At 43.6% G+C, this 23,934-nt stretch overlaps 1 protein-coding gene across 1 annotated transcript in view; it reads left to right on the top strand.

Moving 5' to 3' along the window:
* The first annotated feature begins 5,488 nt into the window (after positions 1-5,488).
* LOC132889864 (lithostathine-1-beta-like) overlaps positions 5,489-23,934 on the top strand; it is a 59,470-nt gene continuing 41,024 nt past the window's right edge. The window contains exons 1-2 of the mRNA XM_060926690.1: positions 5,489-5,541; positions 5,988-6,034. Of these exons, the coding sequence (XP_060782673.1) occupies positions 5,998-6,034 (37 nt within the window). The 5' untranslated portion in view covers positions 5,489-5,541; positions 5,988-5,997. The remainder of the gene's footprint in view (positions 5,542-5,987; positions 6,035-23,934) is intronic.

Here is a 23,934-nt window from a genome sequence, read left to right as displayed (position 1 = left end):
TAATTTTTACAATTGTAAAATTACACTACTAAATTAGATTGATCTACCCCGAATAAAATATGTTGGGCCAAAAGAATTGCTTAATGCTGAAAGAATTTCATCACATGGATTCAATTATGTTACTTTAAAGACTAACTTTTGAATATCCATAGCCACTTATCCTGTACAGGATTACAGGCAAGCTGGAGCCTATCCCAGCTGATTATGGGCAAGAGGCAGGGTACACCCTGGACAAGTCACCAGGTCATTGCAGGGCTAACACATAGAGACAACCATTCACACTTACAGTCAATTTAGAGCCACCAATTAGCTTAACCCACATGTCTTTGGGGGAAACCAGAGCACCCAGAGGAAATGGGGAGAACATGCAAACACCACACAGAAAGACCCTCATCAACAGCTGGGCTCAAACCCAGGACCTTCTTGCTGTGAGGCAACAGTGCTAACCACTACACCACCATGTCACCCTAACTTTTGAATATAAATAACAAAACCTATACCCTGCTTAGTGTCAAGGGTGGAAACAAAACACAAACAGGAGATCTTGCAATAAAACCGTAACTGTATTTAAGTGTAACAATGTGTCCATGTCTTTGTAATCACATTTCCTTTGAACATTTGCACAACATTTACAGTGAACAATGACTGCAATTTAAGTGTTAAGTTTACAGCTTGTTTGGCATCAATAGTAGATACCTAACACAAGACAAACAAAAGATGTTGCCATAAAATTGTTTCCCAAAATAGGCAATGATAGTGCAAAAATAATTAACACTGGCAATTCCTTGCTAACAACACAAAAATAAAACATTGGTTTGTGCCTCCATTTTTTATGAAAAACTGATAAATAATTGAGCACACTGCTTCCCTTATTTTATTATCCTTCTCCTCTCGTGATATCTTCTGTGATAATTGCCTTGTTTTGCTTGGTTACGTGCTGAAACTAGATAGCCTCAGTTCAGTTTAAAATGAATTAATCTAATTCATGTGAGGTTTTTGAATTTCATGCAAATGCTACACGATTTAATCATGTTCATCTTGGAAACATGAAATCCAGCCACTGGGGGTGCATAAGCGTACTCTTGGTGCCGGTCCCAAGCCCGGATAAATTGGAGAGGGTTGTGTCAGGAAGGGCATCCGGCGTAAAACCATGCCAAATCTAACATGCAGATTGAAAAGAATACCATACCGGATCGGTCAGGCCTGGGTTAACAACGACAGCCTCCAGTACTGTTGGTCAACAGGGTGCCAGTGGAAAATATGCTACTGTTGCATCAAAACGGAGAAGGAGAAAGAGAGGGGGGAGGCGTGTTAGGAAAGAGCGTGAAAGATGGAAAGGAAGGAGCTTAGAATTGAGGGTAGGGACACTGAATGTGGGAGCATTGACTGGCAGAGCAAGAGAGTTAGCGGGTATGATGGAAAGAAGGAAGTTGGACATTTTGTGTGTGCAGGAGACGAGGTGGAAAGGAAGCAAGGCCAAGAACATTGGAGGTGGATGCAAGTTGTTTTATTATGGAGTTGATGGAAAGAGAAATGGTGTTGGTATTGTTTTGAGGGGAGAGTTGGTCAACAGTGTGATTGATGTGAAGAGGGTGTCAGATAGAGTGATAGGCATGAAGTTGGAGATTCAAGGAGTGGTAATCAATGTTGTGTGTGCGTATGCCCCACAGGTTGGATGTGAGAATGAAGAAAAAGAGTTTTTCTGGGAAAAGATGGATGAAGTGGTAGAAAGTATATCGAGGAAGGAGCACGTGCTGATAGGAGCAGATTTCAATGGACATGTTGGTGAGGGGAATGGAGTAGATGAGGACGTGATGGGCAGATATGGTGTAAGAGAGAGAAATGTGGAAGGGCAAATGGTGGTTGATTTTTCAAAGGGGATGAATTTGGCAATAGTCAGTAGATACTTCGAGAAGAAAGAGCAGCACAGGGTGATGTTTAAGAGTGGAGGAAGATCTACACAGCTGGACTGGACTACATACTCCACAGAAGGGGTAACCTGAAGGAGATTGGAGACTGTAAAGTGATGAAAGGGGAGAGTGTAGCCAGACAACATTGAGTGGTCATGTGCAGGATGAGCTTGAAAGTGAAAAAGAGGAAGCGTGAAATAGTGGAGCCAAAGATTAAGTGGTGGAAACTAAAAGAGAATGATCATCAGAAGGAGTTTAGGGAAGAAATGAGACGAGCATTGAGTGGTAATGGAAGTCTGCCAGATGATTGGGATACTACCGCTATACTAGTAAGAGAGGCAGCAGGAAGGTGCTAGGGTGGTCATCAGGAAGGAGGAAGGAAGACAAGGAGACATGGTGGTGGAACAAAGTGCAGGAAATTATAAAAGAGAAGAGGCAAGCAAAGAAGAATTGGGACGATCAGAGAGATGAGGAAAGCAGGCGGTTATATAGAGAGATGAGACAGAAGGCAAAAAGAGCAGTAGTGAAGGCGAAAGCAGATGCATACCAGGAGTTGTATGAAAGACTGGAGACCAAAGAAGGAGAGAAAGACCTGTACAGACTAGCTAGACAGAGAAACAGGGAAGCGAGGGATGTACAGCAGGTACGAGTGATGAAAGATGTAAATGGAAATGTGCTGACAAACAAAGAGAGTGTATTAAGAAGGTGGAAAGAGTACTTTGAGGATTTATTAAATGAGGAGAATCCAAGAGAGAAAAGGTCAGATTCATTGGAGACAGCAAATCAGGAAGCAGAGTTGGTTAGTAAGGATGAGGTGAGGGCAGCCATGAAAAGAATGAAGACTGGGAAAGCAGTCGGACCACATGGCTTCCCGATTGAGGCTTGGAGATGTTTGGGTGAGACAGCTGTGGAGTCCCTAACGAGATTGTTTAATAAGATCCTAGAGAATGAGAAAATGCCAAATGAATGGAGAAAGAGTGTGCTAGTCCCAATATACAAGAATAAGGGAGATGTACAGAGCTGCAGTAATTGCAGAGGGATAAAATTAATGAGCCACACCATGAAGCTATGGGAAAGGGTATTGGAGGCAAGACTGAGAAGAGAGGTAGCAATCTGTGAACAGCAGTACGGGTTTGTGCCAAGGAAGAGCACGTCGGATGCAATTTTTGCTTTAAGAATGTTAATGGAGCAGTACAGGGAAGGCCAGAGGAAGCTACATTGTATGTTTGTAGACCTGGAGAAGGCATACGATAGAGTGCCAAGAGATGAGTTATGGTATTGTATGAGAAAGTGTGGAGTGAATGAGAAGTATATTAGAGTGGTGCAAGACATGTATGAGAACAGTGAAACAGCAGTGAGGTGTGCAGTTGGAATGACTAAATGCTTCAAGGTGAAGGTGGGACTTCATCAAGGATCTGCTTTGAGTCCTTTCTTGTTTGCCATAGTGATGGATAGCTTGACGGACAAAGTGAGGCAAGAGTCAGCATGGAACATGATGTTTGCAGATGATGTTGTGATATGTGGTGAAAGTAGAAAGGAGGTTGAGTTGGGTTTGGAGAGATGGAGGTACACATTGGAATGAAGAGGAATGAAGGTGAGCAGTAGCAAAACAGAATACATGTGCATCAATGAGAATGGGGATGAGAGTGTAGTGAAGATGCAAGGAGTAGACGTAAAGAAAGTTGGTGAATTCAAGTACCTGGGGTCAACTGTGCAGGAAAATGGGGGCTGTGATAGTGAGGTGAGAAAGAGAGTGCAGGCAGGGTGGAGCAGTTGGAGAAGGATTTTGGGAGTCATTTGTGATAGGAAAGTCCCAGTAAAAGTGAAAGATAAGATGTATAAGACAGTAGTGAGACCAGCTATGATATATGGATTGGAGACCGTACCCTTAAGGAAGAGACAGGAGGCAAAGTTGGAGGTGGCAGAGTTGAGGATGTTAAGGTTTGCAATGGGAGTGACAAGGTTGTCCAAGGATAAGGAATGAGCACATCAGAGGGACAGCACATGTGAAGAGCTTGAGAATTAAGCTAAGAGAGATGAGACTGAGATGGTATGGGCACATCCTGAGAAGAGATGCAGAGCATGTTGGAAGGAGAATGTTGAGGATGAAGCTGCCAGGCACATGAAAACGAGGAAGGCCAAAGAGGAGACACATGGATGTGGTGAGAGAGGACATGAAAGTGGTAGGTGTGGTAGAGAAGGATGCGGAAGACAGGGAGCAATGGAGACAAAAGATTCGCTGTGGCGACCCCTAATCGGGAGCAGCCAAAAGAAGAAGAAGAAAATGATTTTGGAAACATGAATTTATTTCATTGAAAATACATGTTACACTTACGTAAATATAACAGCAAGCCAGTTTCCTTTTTTTAGGTGTACTCTGTATTCTAATAACATGTGACTATAAAGCTAACTTGAACTTGAACTTGTATTAAGCAAACCAATAGTTGTACATTTTGTTTGCGAAGAAAATCTATTCAAATTGTTTGAATCTGTTTGTTTACATTAGACCAATGACAAACTGTGTACGAAAGTAGCTCCAACCAGTTTATGTCTCACTGAGCTTCTGTTATTATGGATACTTTTTATGATTAGCTGAATTAAAATAAAATGTTTCCAGTAATTCTTCTGCACTGTGATCTGAACATATTTCCCGTTTTCTTTTACAAGTTCTAAAAGTGATATACTAAATACAATATACTGTATACACTGAGTAATATACTGAGGATATTACACGGTGGCGTGAAGATATGAAGTATATCTTTGAGTGGTGAATGTATATATCATGAATGAGCAAAGCAAGTGAATGAAAATATTTTCAAACACATGAAGATAAACATATATTTGCACCACCATGTAATATTCTTTATATTATATGGGCACATCCACAAAAAATTTACACAAGTTAATCAAAAGAAATTTAATTTTGAACCGGTTCTCCATTTTGACAACGTGCATCAAGTCAGCAGGAAAATGCTGGGAGTGACGTCATCAGAGATATTGGAAAACATGTCACTTAGATCCATGATGCATTTTGTATGAAAAATGTGAGTTTTTCAACATGAGAAGATAAACTTTATATCTTCAAACCGTTTCAGTTTTCAATTAACTCAGTTTTCTAAAGATATTACCTGATGTACTGTATTCCAGCCAGCAGGTAAGGCAATAGAACTTTAACACATTACAAAACTATTACCTAAAACAGTCTCACTATAATGTATACTCTTTGTCCCTATGTGTGAATTTAGGTCTAGGTCACATTTAGACTGAACCCCAGTTCTCAATGTCTCTCAGTTCACAATCTTTTATTGTTACTATGCAGTGGCTCTGTAATATTCAGTATAATCCAACACTCATAAAACAAGCACATTTTTTCACCCCCTTTCACTGATATGATGCTCAGAAAAAAAAAAAAACTTTGGTTTTGACTTGCATGAGAGTGAAAATGGAAATCAGCCTCTGTGGATTTTTTTTTTTTTTGTCTTAAACTTTTTTTCTGTATAGATGCTTGAGACTGATTTACATAAGAGATTTAGGATTTTAAGGGTTTGGTATCCAGGTAATCAGTCAAACTCAGATGCTGGCAGTGAAGAAACGCAGAGCTACTGCAACAGTGGACTTTATTAGACGACAGGTATGATTCAATGTTTTATGATGGTATTTAATATTTGCACAACTTTTCTGGTTATTGGGTGATGTCTCCATTTTCTTTTACCATTTTTTAATATGTGTGTTGAAAAGCTTCCTGAAAAGCACATGCATATGAGTATATATATGTATACTCTAATTTTCCAAAACCTGAAATAATTATGTCCCTAATGACATGTCATTGCTTCCAGAAAAGACAGTATTTCTGCATAGTTTAAAAAATACTACTTAAAGGCAATCATTTTAACGAGTGTGTTTTAAATATTTTACTACCTGAAAAGCTGATTCATTAAATGAAACTGAATTTTGTTGCTGTCATTATGTGGCATACAATGCTGCTCTTTTTGAAAAAATAATGAGATACAGTAAACTGAACAATGAAATAAGTTTTAAACTGATCACTTAAAATGTGAAATTTTTCTTACTCCCTAGCTAATAATCCATGATGAAGGCATATCTCTTTCTCCTATGTTTCATAGGTGAGTGTGTATTTATAAATGTTTACCTCACAAATTATTTATCAATAATGTCTATGAAAGAATACTGTCTTCTGGCTTTTTTTGTTTGTTTGTTTGTTTGTTTTTAACTGAGTGAAATTCATGCACTGTCCAGCGGATTTTTCCACAGTTTGCTGTGCGATTGCCACAGTTCCCAGCTGCATAGCTGGTAATTATTAATTATTATGCCTCCACTACACTCTTTCAACCTGAAATGGTGGAAATGCTAATTTTTGAGTCTTTTAAAGACTGGTTCTGGACATGTATCACAATATTGTTAATTGGAAAATTGTGATCAGGGAAAAAGCTTTATCTCACACCTACTGCCAATCCTTCTCTCCTACCTTGATTCCTTCACTTCGTGATTACGCTTTCATTCCTCTTTCCCTAGACCATTTTTTTTTGGCTCTTTCTACAGAAAAGAGCCTGCAGATTAGCTTGTCCAGCAATCGCACCACTTGCCTGCTGGATTCCATCCAGCTGCAGACCATCTCGAAAGGCCTCCCCTTCTTCACTTCCATTACAAATGATTATAATCACATTTGGTCATGTACTGCTGTTTTCAAGACAGCAGGGGTTATTCTCATTGTGAAGATATTCTAGATCAGGGGTTCTCAACCTTTTCTGCTTTGAGGCCCACCTATTCATACTTGTAACGAGTTGGGGCCCATTAAAAAAGATCCCCAATTATTTTGAGTCATCTATTCTATTAGAATCTAGTAACCTATTGTACAGTGCATTAATGGCATGCAACATCACTCCCTGTTACAGATGGGAGCCTGGGAATTAAATAAATGCAATAAAACAAACGGTTTTTAATTGTATGTACTGTAGTTAAAACTGAATGGATGTGCCAGAAGACAACATAAAACCATGCATGCAGGGCATTCTCAGTCAAAAGGGATTACTTATCCAAAAGTGGAGTCTGGTTAATTAACACAAGAACTTATTGCCATGATTTTGTACAGCAAACAAGAAAGTAATTAAAACCAAGAAGTACACTCAAAAGAAGTGGCTTGAGAAACCACTCAATGGGATAGATCCTTACATGCTAAAAAAGAAGGATTTTTTCAATGAAAGAAAATTTTACTAGCTTAATTTGATATTAGTAGAATAAACTTTGATCCTATTGTAGCCGTAACTAAATACAAAGACAATAGTTATGTGTCAGGATGCAGGCACTTATGAATGCAGGCGCAGGGGAGAGAGGGAGAAGCATAAAGCTGACTGAGCCAAATCAGGAAGCATGAATCGTAGTCGAGGTAACGGGCTGGGGTCAGTCAATCGGCGAGCAGGATAACGTGGCCAAGACAAAGGAACGCGGTTGGAGCAAAAGTAAACAAAGGTTGAAACACTGGAAGTTAGGAGGAAAGTAAACGGCTCTGTAAAGTTAGGTGAATAGACACTAAACAATACTTTGCGATGTGAGTGTGTGAAAGCTGAGCTTAAACAGGGGAGGTGATTACAGGGGAGTGAGAGACAGGTGCAATTAGTAATCAGGTGATAGAGGGTGCTGTGACTCTTGGGTGTTGTAGTCCGGAGCAGCCATGTTTGGATGCTGTCTTGAGCTTGTGCTCTTAATGCCGTTACTGACATTATGCATACTATTAATTAACGTAACGCTAAGATAATTAACAGATAATCAACAGATTTAAAGTTTTTTTTAAAGATTGTGTATATTTATAGTCTTTTATATTTATAATTATTTGTATCTGTACATGCACGACCCCATCAGCTCTGCTGATCAACTTATCATGTTTACATAAAGTTATTAATTCATTATGAGTTGGAAAATTATCCATCCGTTGAGTTCCCCAATGTCTCAAACTACCTGGTGCTGCAGATATCATTCTACATGGACAAACTGATGAAAACCTGGAAGAGCATGGAGGACTACAACTTGTTATATGTGGCTAGGTTAAAGATCTGGGGATCAGGACACTACGAGATAAATCCTGTATCATTTTTGCCCAGGTAAATAGGAGTTTCTGGGCTTTTTGTATGCATTTTTGAGAAGGTTGCTAAGATGCTACAAGTTTTAGTATCGGGTGTAAACAAACCACAGCCACTTGATTCTCAATTATCCCTGCTATTCTCTTCCAGCAGGCATCACAGATCCATATAATTTACCCACAAATGTATTTATTTATTCAGCCCGCTGCATGCTCTGTTTGTGTGTGTGTGTGTGTGTGTGCACGCACGCACGTATGTGTGGGTTAAATGTGACAAAATAAAGGCTTGTTCTTCTTAATTTACCCACAAATGCATTTATTCCACCTGAAAAGCATATGGCAAACCAGCTACTAGATTTGGGACACTATGACATCCTGAACTATTTATTATTTGGCTTCAAACTTGAAAACAGCTCTAGATCAGTGTTTCTCAACCACTGGGCCATGGCCCAGAAGTGCCATCTATTGGGCAGCAATTTTTTTTCAAATTGAAGCTAATTTTTAGTAGTGCATCCATCACATCCGCCTCATCAGACATGCAAGACATGAAGTGGTGTTCAGCTAAGCTCACTGTTCGCAAAACGATATTATCGCTAGGGCACCTTGCTAGTCATCAAAATGCCCTATGCTTATGATGTTTTGGGCTGCTAGAATCGAACAAACCATGAAACTGATAAAAGTTTCTTCCAGGTTCCTTGTGAAGTGACAAAGGGTAAAAGAACAAAGGATTTTACCAAAAGACAATGAGAAAGGTGACTCTTGAACCTTTTGCTGTGAGAGAAGGGAGCTGAGTCGAAGAAGGCTTGAGTTTGTAGTGATTGCTGTATGAAAGGTTTGTAAATTCCTCTGATTTATTTTGTTTGGATTCACAAATCACTTGTCTGGCCATTTTCCATTATTTCATGATGTTTTGAAGTTCAGGAGATGCTTAAGTCCTCAAATGTGTTTTTGTTTCTTGTTTGTTCATTGTCGCCAAATGTAAATTGCAAATGTATTCATCCCCCTTTGTGTTTGTCCTGTTTTTGTCACATTACAAGCTGGAATTAATATGATGGGGGGGGGGGGGGGGGGTTAGCACCATTTGATTTACATAACATGCCAAAAACTTTAAAGGGGCAAGTTGTTGTTTTATTGTGACACAAACAATAATTAAGATGAAAAAACAGAAATCTGGGATGTGCATAGGTAATTGTATGAAACCAATTGTAACAAAGCAAGAGAACAATCACTTTATCCTGCTTTGAACCCAGGTCTACAGGGTGCTAAACCTGCACCCTAACCACAATGCCAAAGCACCAGGCTCATTGGCATGATACTCAGAGCACATACTCAACTATAGTGACAGGCACTCCGTCACACCAATAAATAAGAGCTGGTCCGACCAATTCACTTCATAAGTCACATAATTAGTTGATTAAGATCCACCTGTGTGCAATCAAAGTGCCACATGATCTGTCACATGATGTCTGTATAAATCAACCTGTACTGGAATGACCTTGACTCTGCAACGCTACTAAGCAAGCAACATAAAAACCAAGGAGCCTCCAAACAGGTCAGAGACAAAGTTGTGAAGAAGTATAGATCAGGGTTGGGGTATAAAAAATATCCTAAACTTTGAATATCCCAGGGAGCACCATTAAATCCATTATAGCAAGATGGAAATTATATGTCATCTCTACAAATCTGACAAGAGAAGGCCACCCACCAAAAATCATAGACTGGGCACAGAGGGCATTAATCAGAGATGCAAAAAAGACACCAAAGATAACACCGAGGGAGTAGCAAAGATCCACAGCGAAGATGGGATTATTTGTCCACAGGACCACTTTAAGCCATACACTCCACAGAGTGGGGCTTTATGGAAGCATGGCCAGAAAAAAAAGTAATTGCTTCAAGAAACATGTTTGGAGTTTGCCCAACAGCATGTGGCAGACTCCTCAAATACATGTGTGGCAGTGGGGGTATGGCCAAGCATTGGTTTGTGAATGGAGGGCAGGGCAGGGCTGGGGAAGGTGAGTGGTTAAATCATTACACCTGATGTCAATTAATGTGTGTGTTTGTTGCAGGGATGGTGGAGCATAAAAGGAGGGGGAGAGCAGAGAAGAGGTCTCTCCCGAACAGAACACGTGTGTGTGTGTGTGTGTGCGTGCGTGCATGCACATGTGTGTGTGAGAGTGTGTGAGTGAATGAATGAATGAGTAAAGCTGGAAAGCTGAACAAAATAGCTAAAAATAAAGTGTATATGTGAACATCAACACTCGCCTGCCATGCTTCTGTACTCCACCCATATCAGGATCTGTCACAGTGGTGCCGAAAACCTGGGAGTACAGAAGGGAACCACCCCATGGAGTCCTCCCCATTCGAAGAGCTCATCCTTGCCCTTGCTACCACCCAGCAGAACCAGCATCAAGCACTGATTGCCCTCTGAAAGGAACAAGAGCAATGCTTTGAAGCCTTGATGCTGGCCCAGCAGGAAGATCACCAGGCGTTCCGGCATCTGCTCGCATCAGCAGCTGCGTCAATCATCACCACAGTGGGCACCCTCATGAAGATGGGCCCGCAGGACAACCTGGAAGCGTTCCTCACCCTCTTCAAACAAGCGGCCAAGACATGGGGGTGGCCGCTCGAGCAGCGCACGACACACCTCCTCCCACTCCTGACTGGCGAGGCGCAACTTGCAGCGCAGCAGCTCCCTGCTGACAGCTGACTGGTGTATGCTGACTTGAAGAAAGCCACCCTGCAGCATGTTGGCCGCTCCCTGGAACAACATCGCCAGCGTTTCCGGATGCTGGCATTGGAGGAGGTTGGCCGGCCGTTTGCATTCGGCCAGCAACTCCGGGATCCCTGCCAGCAGTAGCTGAGGGAGGAAGACTGCGACACTGACGAGATCATCGATCTTGTGGCACTGGAACAGTTCATCTCTCGACTTCCAGAAGGAATGGCAGAATGGGTCCAGTGTCATTGCCTGGTGTCGCTAGAATGAGCCATCGAGTTGGCGGAGGACCATGTGGAGGTGGTTCCGATGGCAGGCAGATGAGGCGTCTCTCCTCACTTCTCCTCTCTCTCTCCTTTTCCCCCCTCGGTCTCTCTTTCCCCTCCCCACCCCGTTCCCCCACCGTGAAGGCAGCAGCCGGCTCCTCCCCAGCTGGCCTGTCGCACCCATGGTGCCCTCCCATTTTCCTCAGGTGAGTGACACCCATAACGCTGGTGCAGAGGAAAAGCCTGGGCCAGTGTGCTGGCATGGCAGGGAGTCAGACCATCTCCAGAATCAGAGCTCCGCAAAGAGGTGGGAGCTGTGATCCAGATCCCTGACATACCAGAGACCGCCCCCGATCAGGCCAGAATGTATCGCATACCAGTAAGTGTTCAAGAGGATACATATCACACGTTGGTGGATTCTGGTTGTAACCAGACCTCAATCCACCAAAGCCTGGTGCAAGGTGAGGCATTGGGGAGAGCACAAGTGGTGAAGGTGTTGTGTGTGCACGGGGATGTTCACAATTGCCCTCTAGTGCTGTCCATGTTCTATTCCGGGGCCAAACACATAGAATTAAGGCAGTGGTTAACCCTCGTCTCACCCACTCATTAATTTTGGGAACTGATGGGCCCAGATTTAAAGAATTGATGGAACACATAATGAGAGGTGGGTCCTGTGTAAATACGTCACGGGAAGATCCTGGTGTGGAATTGACTGGGGAAGCTGTCACAGAGCCGTCTACGTCAGCACCGTGTCAGGGTGATACTGGGATTGAGGAGAACCCCACCCCTCCTCCCTCTCTCAGAGATTCCCTTGGGGATTTCCCGTTAGAGTAATTGCAAGATGAGACTCTGCGGCATGAGTTTGACCAAGTGAGAGTAATCGATGGTCAAACTCTCCAGCCGAGTGTGACACCGGCCTTCCCTTATTTCACTATTATTAAGGATAGATTGTACCGAGTAACATAGGACACTCAATCTGGAGAACAGATGACTCAATTGTTGATCCCAAAGGGCCGTAGGGAACTTGTATTCCATGTGGCTCACTTTAATCCCATGGCTGGACACTTAGGGCAAGATAAAACACTAGCCTAAATAATGGCCCGGTTCTATTGGCCAGAGATTCACGGGGATGTCCGTCGGTGGTGTGTGGCACCCATCCTCATTTGGGCAACAACATGACTATAACATTAACAGTTTTAACATGAAGTCAGTTTCATTGATGTTATAAACTCTTCATTGATGAAAACTTGAGTGCAAAACTGTTCATGACAACTGCAGTCCTAAAGTTAGCAAGTCAACTGTAGTCCTCAGCCATAAAAGCATTACTGTAAGAGTCCAGAGCATCTTCCAAGTGCGACTTTCAACGGTCCATATGGGGCTGTCCTCCACAGGAGCGATGCGATGAGACTCCAACCAGACACAGGGCGCCAGGATGGATCAGGCAGGTCTGAGGAGCAGAAGAGGTCAGCATCTTGATCCCAGGACTGACATGTAACTCAGAGGGACAGATGGAGGGGGGGAAGAGAGAGAAAACACAGATTGTTAGGTATGCCCAAAGTCACCTGAATAAGTCGGAACAGTATACATATTGCACTGAGTACAAGCAGGGACTCTGGCAAAACTAACTATGACAGCATAACTAAAAGGGGAGAGCCAGAAGGTAACACAGGCATGAGGGAGCCCCGGAACATAAAGCAGCCAGCCATTACACTGTCAACAAACTTGAGTGAACAAGCGAGTGGGGGACTGACAGCATCCATACATCCCAGTTTACCAAAACACTCTATGTCTGAGGACCCTCCAGATCTACTCCTTTACCTCATAAACACCATTAACAAAAGCCTTGACTAAACAGATATGCTTTCAGCCTAGACTTAAATGCTGAGACTGTGTTTGATTCCCAAACATTACTTGGAAGGCTGTTCCATAACTTTGGGGCTTTGTAAGAAAAGGCTCTGCCCCCTGATGTAGCCTTCACTATACGAGGTACCAGCAGATAGCCTGCACCTTTTGATCTAAGTAGGCATGGTGGGTCATATGCCCCTTTTCCACCAAAGCAGTTCCAGGGCTGGTTCGGGGCCAGTGCTTAGTTTGGAACTGGGTTTTCTGTTTCCACTGACAAAGAACTGGCTCTGGGGCCAGAAAAACTGGTTCCAGGCTAGCACCAACTCTCTGCTGGGCCAGAGGAAAGAACCGCTTATGTCAGTGGGGGGCGGAGTTGTTAAGACCAACAACAATAACAAGACCGCGAAAGATCGCCATTTTTAAGCGACGAGAAGCAGCAGCTATACAAATGCAAAGTCATCCATTATTATTATTATTGTTGTTGTTGTTGCTGCTGCTGCTTCTTCCGTGTTGTTTTTGCTTTGATATTCCCGCCAAGGTTTATGCAAACATAGCGACGTAACTGACGTATACAGCGACGTAATGACATTACGCACCGCTTAGCACCGCGAGCTATGGAAAAGCAAACTGGTTCTCAGCTGGCTCGCAAGTTGAACGAGTTGTGAACCAGCACCAGCACTGGCCCCGAACCAGCCCTGGAACTGATTTGGTGGAAAAGGGGTAATAGAGGACCAGAATTTCACTCAGGTACTGTGGTGCAAGATCATTCAGTGCTTTAAAGGTCAATAGTAGTTGTGGCAGCGGGGGCATGGTCAAGCATCGGTCTGTGACCGGAGGGTGGAGTCAGGGAAGGTAAGTGGCAGAATCACTGCACCTGATGTCAATTAATGTGTTTGCGTGTCTTCCCCAGTGACCGCACCCTATTTAAGGAGAGAGAGCGAGAGCAGAGGGAGCTCTCTCCCCAACCAGACAACTGATGTGTGAGCATGTGTCTGGGAGAGTGGGATGCTGAAAAGTGTGTCAATAAAAAGAGTTTTGTGAACTCAGTTCTGGCCTGCCGTCCTTCTGTGCTCCATCCACCCATACGAACAGTCGTCTGGTTGGGGAGAGAGCTCCCTCTGCTCTTGCTCTCTCTCCTTCATTGGACAGCTGACACGGATCAAGGTCAGGTTTTTTAATCAGGGGCTTGATAACTGCTAGTTTAAAGGATTTGGGTACATAGCCAATCCTAAGAGAAGAATTTATTATTTTTAGAAGCGGTTCAATTACTTCAGGTATTATCTGTTTGAAATAGACATGTGGGTAAGGGATCTAGTACACAAGTTGAGGCTTTTGATGCAGAGATTAATGAAAGTATTTCAATTTCTCTAAGGGGAGTAAAACATTCTAATTGCTGATCTGATACAGTTATATTGTTAACTGCAGTGTCACTTACATTGTCTGACCTTAAATTAGTAGTTTGAACTTATGTCACGCACACTACGCGAACTGTATGGATTATTGGGGATTAAGCCTATCCGCACCAGTGTCTATCACCCACAATCTTACTGGAGTGTTTTAATCAAACAAATTCCATAATTTGGAAATTTGTAAGTGAGGATGCACATAATTGGGATAAATGGCTTGAGCCCCTGTTATTTGCAGTACGAGAGGTCCTGCAAGCCTCCACAGGGTTTTCACCATTTGAATTATTATATGGGCATAAGCCGCGTGGCATCTTGGACGTCTCATCTCATTATCTCTAGCCGCTTTATCCTTCTACAGGGTCACAGGCAAGCTGGAGCCTATCCCAGCTGACTACGGGCGAAAGGCGGGGTACACCCTGGACAAGTCGCCAGGTCATCACAGGGCTGACACATAGACACAGACAACCATTCACACCTACAGTCAATTTAGAGTCACCAGTTAACCTAACCTGCATGTCTTTGGACCGTGGGGGAAACCGGAGCACCCGGAGGAAACCCACATGGACAACATGCAAACTCCACACAGAAAGGCCCTCGCCAGCCACGGGGCTCGAACCCGGACCTTCTTGCTGTGAGGCGACAGTGCTAACCACTACACCACTGTGCCGCCCCCATCTTGGACGTGCTACAGGAAAATTGGAAGGAGAGACCTTTGCCTAGCAAGAATGAAATTCAATATGTTCTCGAGCTGCGCGCAAAACTCCACACACTCATGCACTTAACCCAAGAGAATTTAGGGCAGGCACAAGAATGTCAAATCCAGCTGTATGACAGGCGCATGCACCTTAGAGAGTTCACACCGGGAGACAAAGTGCTCATATTATTGCCCATGTTGAGCTCCAAATTTATCACCAAGTGGCAAGGGCCCTTCAAGGTCGCACGGCGAGTCGGGGACATCGACTATGAGGTGAGGTGAATGGATAGGGGTGGGGCATTGCAAATTTACCACCTCAACCTGTTAAAACGTTGGAGCAAGGGGGTCCCCATGGTGTTGGCGTCGGTAATCCCGGAAAAGGCGGAGCTGGGGCCGGAGGTAACTAAAGTAACACCTCGAACCACTCCGGTCCCTTGTGGAGACCACCTCACACTGGCCCAACTCACGGAGGTGGCCAAGTTGCAAAAGGAATTTTCCAACATGTTCTCACCCTTTCCCGGTCATACCTGCCTCATAGAGCACCACATTGAGGCGCCCCTGGGGGTGGTAGTGCGTAGCTGCCCTTACCGCTCGCCTGAACACAAAAAAAGGTGGTTCTGGATGAACTGAAGGCCATGCTCAAAATGGACATAATCGAGGAGTCCCACAGTGACTGGAGCAGCCCAGTGGTCCTGGTTCCCAAGACCAATGGGTCAGTCCGGTTCTGTGTGGACTACAGAAAAGTCAACACGGTGTCTAAATTTGATACATACCCAATGCCTTGCATTGATGAGTTGCTTGATCGGTTAGGCACTGCTCGCTTTTATTCAACACTGGATCTAATGAAGGGATAGTGGCAGATCCCCTTGACTCCTCTATCCCGAGAGAAAATGTCCTTTTCCACACTGTTTGGATTACAGCAATTTGTCACAGTCCCTTTTGGGTTATTTGGAGTGCCCGCTATGTTCCAGCGACTCACGGACAAGATCCTCTGCCCTCACACTGCCTACACGGCCACATACCTGGACAACATAATCATTTATAGTAATGATTGGCCGCAGCATCTGGAACACCTAAGGGCCATCCTAGAGTCGCTGAGGCATGAGGGTCTCACAGCTAACCCAAAAAAAGTGTGCAATTGGTTGGGTGGAAGTATGCATGGCTCCTCTCTGCATCCAAGTTGTTGCCATCCACTCCAAACACATTTCACTCTACCTCACTGCTACCATAAGTCATGATATTATCCTGGGCTACCAGTGGCTGCAGCTTCACAACCCTCTCATCTCTTGGCAGAATAAGGATATTCTACAATGGTCTCCTGCATGCTTTCAGAGTTGCATCATTTGACCTCAAGTCACTCTAGCATCCACCTCTGTGGAGAGCCTCCAACCTAATATCCTTGACAATGTCCCTGAATGTTATCTCGACCTGAAGGTTATTTTTAGCAAACGAAAGGCCTGTGTTCTACCACCTCACAGGCCATATGTCTGCACTATTGACCTCCTATCAGGCATGTCACCACCTTGGGGACGCATCTACCCTTTGTCACAGAAGGAACAAGTAGCCATGCAGGACTACATTCAGGAGGCTCTCAAGCAGGGTTACATCCACCCTTCTAGGTCTCCGGCCTCAGCAGGTTTCTTTTTCTTGGAGAAACAAGGCATAGGGCTTTGCCCCTGTATTGACTACAGAGGACTGAACCATGTATCGGTGAAATATCCCTATCCACTTCCTCTAGTTCCTGCAGCTCTGGAACAACTTCATTCTGCTAAGATCTTTTCTAAACTCAGTCTACACAGCATGTACAATCTCATTCAGATCAAGAAGGGAGATGAGTGGAAAACGGCATTCAGTACCACTGCCGGTCACTTTGAATGCTGGGTGATGCCATATGGCCTTTCTTCCGCGCCCAGTGTGTTCCAGTGCTTCATCAATGACGTGCTACAGGACATGCTGGGTCAGTATGTCATAGCCTATATTGATGACATCCTTATATACTCCCCAGATGAAGAGAGCCATCAAGTACATGTTAGAACAGTTCTACAACACCTGCTCCAGAATCATCTCTATGTTAAAGCAGAGAAATATGAGTTCCACCAAACACGTATCTCCTTCCTGGGGTATGTCATCAGTGCTGAGCACGGGCGATTGCTCTAAGACAATGAGGGAGGCTCAGCCTCCTCTAAAAATGACAAACATCGTGTAGGATGAATTGCGCTAGGCTTATGTTATAGCCGACCTTATAACATTGCTATTTCAGATCCAGAATCATAGAAATATATGTGCTCAACCCAACTACAGTGCAAAATCATTCTCTTATAACTTTAATGCGTGCGTGAGTTTTTCCCCCTCGTGACAGCGCGATGCAGCGCAGCCTCAGTGGACTTCAATGGCATTTGGGAGCTCTGCGCTTTTCAATCTCAAAATGCAAGACGATTATTGGACAAATACTGCGAAAACGCCCGCCCACGGAGTCTCACGGACTCCCAGCCTCAGTGGACTTCAATGGCATTTGGGAGCTCTGTGCTTTTCAATCTCAAAATGCAAGAAGGTTATTGGACAAATACTGCGAAAATGCCCGCCTACGGACTCCGAGCCTCACATGGGAGGGACATGGCAGTTTTCGCGAGGAGACTGGTGATTGGTGAAAGCGGCTGGATATTTTCTTTGATTGACAGCTCGTTTCAACTATAGACAGGCAGCGGTGAATTTCAGTTCAGTCCCATGCGGATTCACAAGTGCTGTGGTGTATTGTAAGAGATCAGCTTACATTTCAATTTCATTCATTACATACGGTTTCTACCAGCTTTTTTAGTTTGTATATATTTGCATTGTAAATAAAGTGTAAATATAGTGTTGTCAAGTTTGCTATCTTAGTTCCAGAAATTTCGTTTATTTGAGTGACTGAACTTGAACTTGAGGGGGCTAGTCAGCTAGCAAGAAAGCTGCGCACGGAGGCCAAGCATTGCTGATTTAATTTTGGCGAAGCCATTTGCCAGTCTTCCTTTCGAGGAAAAAATTAAAATTAAAGAGCAGGGTAGACCAACGCCTCAAATTGACTTGGTGAAAAAGGTAGGGAATAATACTCGTTCCTTTCAGCTCTCCTGGTACGAGAAAGTGAATTGGCTAACAGCAAGTGACCCACATCAACAACAGTAAATAGGCTACTTTAGTAATATGTAATGGATGGACCAAAAATATAGAATCTATTTAAAATGTTTATGCTGAGTATATTATATTGGAATTTATATTTTTCTGGATATGAATTAAACACAGCTACAATTTGGAAAACATTTTTAAACAAAAACACAGCCGAGAACATTTCACACTACAGACCTGGATTAAAAGTGAAGGGTTATTAAAATTGTCAATAAAATATTTCTCAGTCAAAATAAGTAAAATATAGGGAAAGTGTCATTGAATGAAATGTGTGGCACCCAGCTCTACTGCTGAGGTTCCTGACAAAGAGCTGCTTTCAATAATGATCAATTTTTAAACAACATGCCACAATTTTAAAATATAAAATATTAAAATATACCCCCCCAACACCACCATCATGTATATTGGACAGTAGGCTAATGGGCCAATAGAACCTGTTATTTCACAGTTTGTGATGCTGCCAACAATCAGCCAAATCAGAGGCAAGAGTATGGGCAAAATTGATGTTTTTTCTTTTAAAATCTGGAAATATCGTAACCGACCAGCCTCCCCTGTTTGAAAGATTACCAGCCACCACTGGTGCTGAGGGGGTTTGTATGGACGCATCGAAGGTCTCTGCCATCGCATCTTGGCCCACTCCCTCGTCTGTCAAAGAACTTCAATGCTTTTTAGGTTTTGCATACTTCTATCGCCAGTTTATCAGAGGTTTCAGTTCCATCACTGCCCCTTTAATGGCACTCCTCAAGAAGGGACCCAAGCAACTACAATGGAACCCCACAGCAGAAGAGTCCTTCTGTTGTCTTAAGAAAGCATTCACTTCAGCACCCATCCTACAACATCCCGACCCTTCCAAACCATTCACAGTGGAAGTTGATGCCTCTGACACAGGAGTGGGGGCGATTCTCTCCCAATGCCTCGAGGAAAAACAAAAACTTCATCCAGTGCCCTTCTTTTTGAGGAAACTCTCACCAGCAGAAAGATACTATGATGTGGGAAACCGAAAGTTATACGGGATCAAGCTGGCCCTCGAGGAGTGGTGCCACTGGCTGGAAGGGGCCAACTACCCATTCATTATCTTCACAGACCATAAGAACTTAGAATATCTCAGGAAGGCTAAGCGGTTGAACCCTCGTCAGGCCAGATGGGCCCTCTTCTTCATGAGGTCTAATTTCACCATCTCCTTCCACCCTGGTTCAAAGAATACAAAGGCTGATGATCTCTCATGCATCTTTGCTCCCCCTCAACAGGAATCCTCTGCACACCCCATCACTTCTCAGTGCTTCATCCAGTCTATCACGTGGGACTTAGACAGAGAAATAAGAAACTCTCAGCCCCAACAACTTACCAAGAAGCTTCCACCATGTCTACTTTATGTACCGAAGCAGTTTAGAAGCAAACATGTGGGCACATGTATCACCCGCCACTGGACACCCGGGCAGCCATCACATCCACCAGATGCTTCAAAATGAATACTGGTGGGAGAACATGCTCACTGAGATCAACCAGTTCATTGCATCATGTTCAAGCTGCACACAAGCCAAGGTACCCAGAACTCTACCTGCCAGCAAGCTCTGTCGCCTCCCGGTGCCTCAAAGACCATGGTCCCACATAGCCATAGACTTCATCACGGACATTCCTCCCTCACAAAATCACACAACAATTATGGTAACCATTGACTGCTTCTCAAAAGCCCTCAAGTTGATTACCTTACCTGGCATTCCCACCGCAGCACAAATAGCAGAACTACTATTTCAACACATCTTTTGTTATTATGGTCTCCCCGAAGACATTGTAAGTGACAGAGGTTGACAGTTCATCTCACGCTTCTGGAGGGTTTTCATGGAGAAACTAGGGATATCTCTCAGTCTCACTTCTGGTTACCACCCACAATCCAATGGACAAGTTGAGAGAGCCAACCAAGAAGTAGGCTGCTTCTTGAGAATTTTTTTCATGCATAATCAGGGGGATTGGGCACACTTTCTGTCATGGGCTGAGTATGCACAGAACTCCCTCAAGCACTCTGCAACACAACTAACACCGTTCCAGTGCATACTCAGCTACCAGTCGCCTTTGTTCCCCTGGGACAACACACCCAGCCAGGTTCCAGCCATTGAAGGGTGGTTCATTCACACCCAGGCCGTATGGGAGGAGGTCCACCAACAAATCGAGACCGTCAATACAAAGTACAGGAAGTATGCAGATATGCATCGGGCAGAAACCCCTACATTCAACCCAGTTGACAGAGTGTGGATAGCAACCAAGAATCTCAAGGAATCCAGTTCTTGCAGAAAGCTTCAGCCACACTATATCGGGTCCTTTAAGTTACTGGACCATATCAACGAAGTCTCGTACAGACTAGAACTTCGCCCTCACAGTAGACTATCTTCCACGTTTCATGTATCACACCTCAAACCTGCCATCCAAGGGCCCCTCTCCAAGAACTTACCTGATCAAGAACACCCAGCTCTCATGGAAGGTGAACCCATCTACCAGGTAAACAAGATCCTCAACTCTAGATGTAAAAGAGGGCAGATCGAATACCTGGTAGCCTGGGAGGGTTATGGACCTGAGGAACAGAGCAGGGATCCAGCCAAAGACATCCTAGATCCACTCCTCAAGCAAGAATTCCACACACTACATCCAGACAAACCTGCACCCAGAGGTATGGGGCGTCCCAGAAAGACTATAGCTCCCAGTGGGAGCTCCTGGGGGGGGTCTGTCAGTAAACCCGTTGAACCTGCCCAAACTACAAATATGGACACCTCCCACAATTCACAGCACCCTCTGTCTCCTGACTACTGACTCAGCTGTCAATCATTACTCCAATTAGTCCCCCTGCCTATATAAGCCTCTCACTCTCTTCATCTCATTGCGAAGTATTGTTCTGCCTTCCACGGCACATACCGAGCCTTGTAATTCTCTGACTGACCCTCGTTCTTCTGACTCTGGATTCCCTGTTCGTTTACTCTTTTGTCTCTTCCCTATAATGTTGTTTGCTAATTGCCCGACCCTCGTTTGTTCTATGACTCCGATTCTCGTCTCACGTTTCGGCTTTGTCACCATCTTCTCTACGACGCTCTTCTGCATTTAGATCTGTAAGTGCCTGTACCATGAAAGTTATGGTCTGATGAAACTAAGGTTTAACATTTTGGCCACAATTCCAAAAGGTATGTTTGGTGCAAAAAAAAAAACCCACTGCACATCACCAAAAGAACACCATACCCACGGTGAAGCATGGCAATGGAAGCATAATGTTTTGGGGTTGTTTTTCTTCAGCTGGAACGGGGGCTTTAGTTAACATGGAGGGAATTATGAACAGTTCTAAATACCAGTCAATTTTGGCCCAAAACCTTCAGGTGTCTGCTAGAAAGATGAAGAGGAATTTCATCTTTCAGCTTGACAATGACCCCAAAAAAAGTTTTGGAATGGCCTAGAATTGGGCCTAGAGCCCAGACCTAAATCCAACTGAAAATCTCTAGGATGACCTGAAGAGGGCTGTGCACAAGAGATGCCCTTGCAATCTGACAGATTTGGAGTGCTTTTGCAAGGAAGAGTGGGCAAATATTGCTAAGTCTAGATATGACAGGCTGATAGACTCCTACCCAGAAAGACTGAATGCTGTAATTAAATCAAAAGGTGCTTCAACAAAGTATTAGTTTAAGGGTGTGCGCACTTATGCAACCAGCTTATTGTACTTTTTTTGTTTTTCCCCCTAACAGATTTGTTTGTTTTTCAATCGAATTGTACAGGTTATAGGTCACATTAAAGGTGGGAAAAGTGTTGAAAATATTTATTGTGGTCTCATTTTTTTACATCAGAAAAAACTATCATTTTCACAGGGTGTGTACACTTTTTTTATATCCACCATACAAAGCCCCACAGTTATGGAATAACCTTCCAAGTAGTGTTTGGGACTCAGATACAGCCATAGCATTTAAGTCTCGGCTGAAAACATATCTGTTTAGTCAAGCCTTTTGTTAATTTTATTAGGTAAAGGAGTAGATCTGGAGGGTCCTTAGGCATAGCGTAAATTGGGATGTACAGTGGTGCTTGAAAGTTTGTGAACCCTTTAGAATTTTCTATATTTCTGCATAAATATGACCTAAAACATCATCAGATTTTCACACAAGTCCTAAAAGTAGATAAAGAGAACCCAGTTAAACAAAGGGGACAAAAATATTATACTTGGTCATTTATTTATTGAGGAAAATGATCCAATATTACATATCCATGAGTGGCAAAAGTATGTGAACCTTTGCTTTCAGTATCTGGTGTGACCCCCTTGTGCAGCAAAAACTGCAACTAAACGTTTCCGGTAACTGTTGATCAGTCCTGCACACCAACTTGGAGGAATTTTAGCCCATTCCTCCATACAGAACATCTTCAATTCTGGGATGTTGGTGGGTTTCCTTACATGAACTGCTCATTTCAGATCCTTCCACAACATTTTGATTGGATTAAGGTCAGGACTTTGACTTGGCCATTCCAAAACATTAACTTTACTTTTCTTTAACCATTCTTTGGTAGAACAGCTTGTGTGCTTAAGGTCGTTGTCTTGCTGCATGACCCACCTTCTCTTGAGATTCAGTTCATGGACAGCTGTCCGGACATTTTCCTTTAGAATTCACTGGTATAATTCAGAATTCATTGTTCCATCAATGATGGCAAGCTGTCCTGGCCTAGATGCAGCAAAACAGGCCCAAACCATGATACTACCACCACCATGTTTCACAGATGGGATAAGGTTCTTATGCTGGAATGCCTTACATGGGTTTTATACTACTGTTATGCCAATGACCCTTAACTCATCCATCACACCCTTCAACACTTTTTTTGCCCACAGCTCATGATGTCTGGTAGATATCTCATCATTGAGTGTAACTCACTAGCTGAAACTAAATTCCAGCAATATGGAGCTGCTGTAAATCCCTGGAAATTCATCTCCATGTCAAGATCGTGTGATTTCTATGGACAGTATTTTGATCACACCATCTGACAGTGCATGTAGCCTCGGGATTGTTCTGCACAGCCAATTATCCTTTTTGCCTTACACTGCTTACCTGACTTGGTCATGCAGATTTCTCATTTACAACATCATGATGATCTAGCATTTCCTGTTCACAAAGGCCACTTAGGTGCTTGTTCAGTCCTCAGCCATCTTGAGATTGGACTATAGCAACTCTGCCTCTGAACACCATCCAACCTTTGTAGATGGAAGACTTTTCAACCTTGACCAGTTCTCCCATACCACCTTATTACTTCATTATAAGATGTAAAGCTCTAATGTTTGCCAGCAAAGCCAAAAATGGACCACAGCCCACCTACCTTAAAGTACATATTACATCCCATTCTGCACTGCACTTCCTTTGAACCTCTGGCATGAATTGGCTAGATCGACCATCCATTTTTTTGATTGGGAATACAAAGCAGTTCTGTAAATCACTCTGGATAAATGTGTATACTAAATGCTGTAATTGTAAATGTCATGCTGTCAGGATGCAGGCACTTATGGATGCAGGTGCAGGGGAGAGCGGGTGCATCGCAAACTGGAAGTGAAATCCAAATTGAGAGCCAAAAGATGAAGTCAGGGTTGGAAAGGTTGGTTGATGTGCAAACAGTTTATCAATGGTCAGGTGAAAGTTCAAAGGCAGAAATAAATAGAATACAGGCTCAAACTCACGGGAAGTCAGGAACTAGAAACAGCGGCTTGGTTTGATCAGGTACTAAACACTGAGCAATACTTTGTAATGTATTTGAGTGTTTGCTGTGCTTATATAGAGGGGCTGATTACTGGGAGAATGGGAAATGTGTACCCTTAATATTCCAGAGAGGAGGGGTGCTGTGGCA

This window comes from Neoarius graeffei, chromosome 8 (assembly GCF_027579695.1).
Source record: "Neoarius graeffei isolate fNeoGra1 chromosome 8, fNeoGra1.pri, whole genome shotgun sequence".
NCBI classification, from domain to species: domain Eukaryota; kingdom Metazoa; phylum Chordata; class Actinopteri; order Siluriformes; family Ariidae; genus Neoarius; species Neoarius graeffei.
The sequence above is the reverse complement of the archived record's forward strand: the minus strand, read 5'-3'. Positions and strand labels throughout refer to the sequence as shown.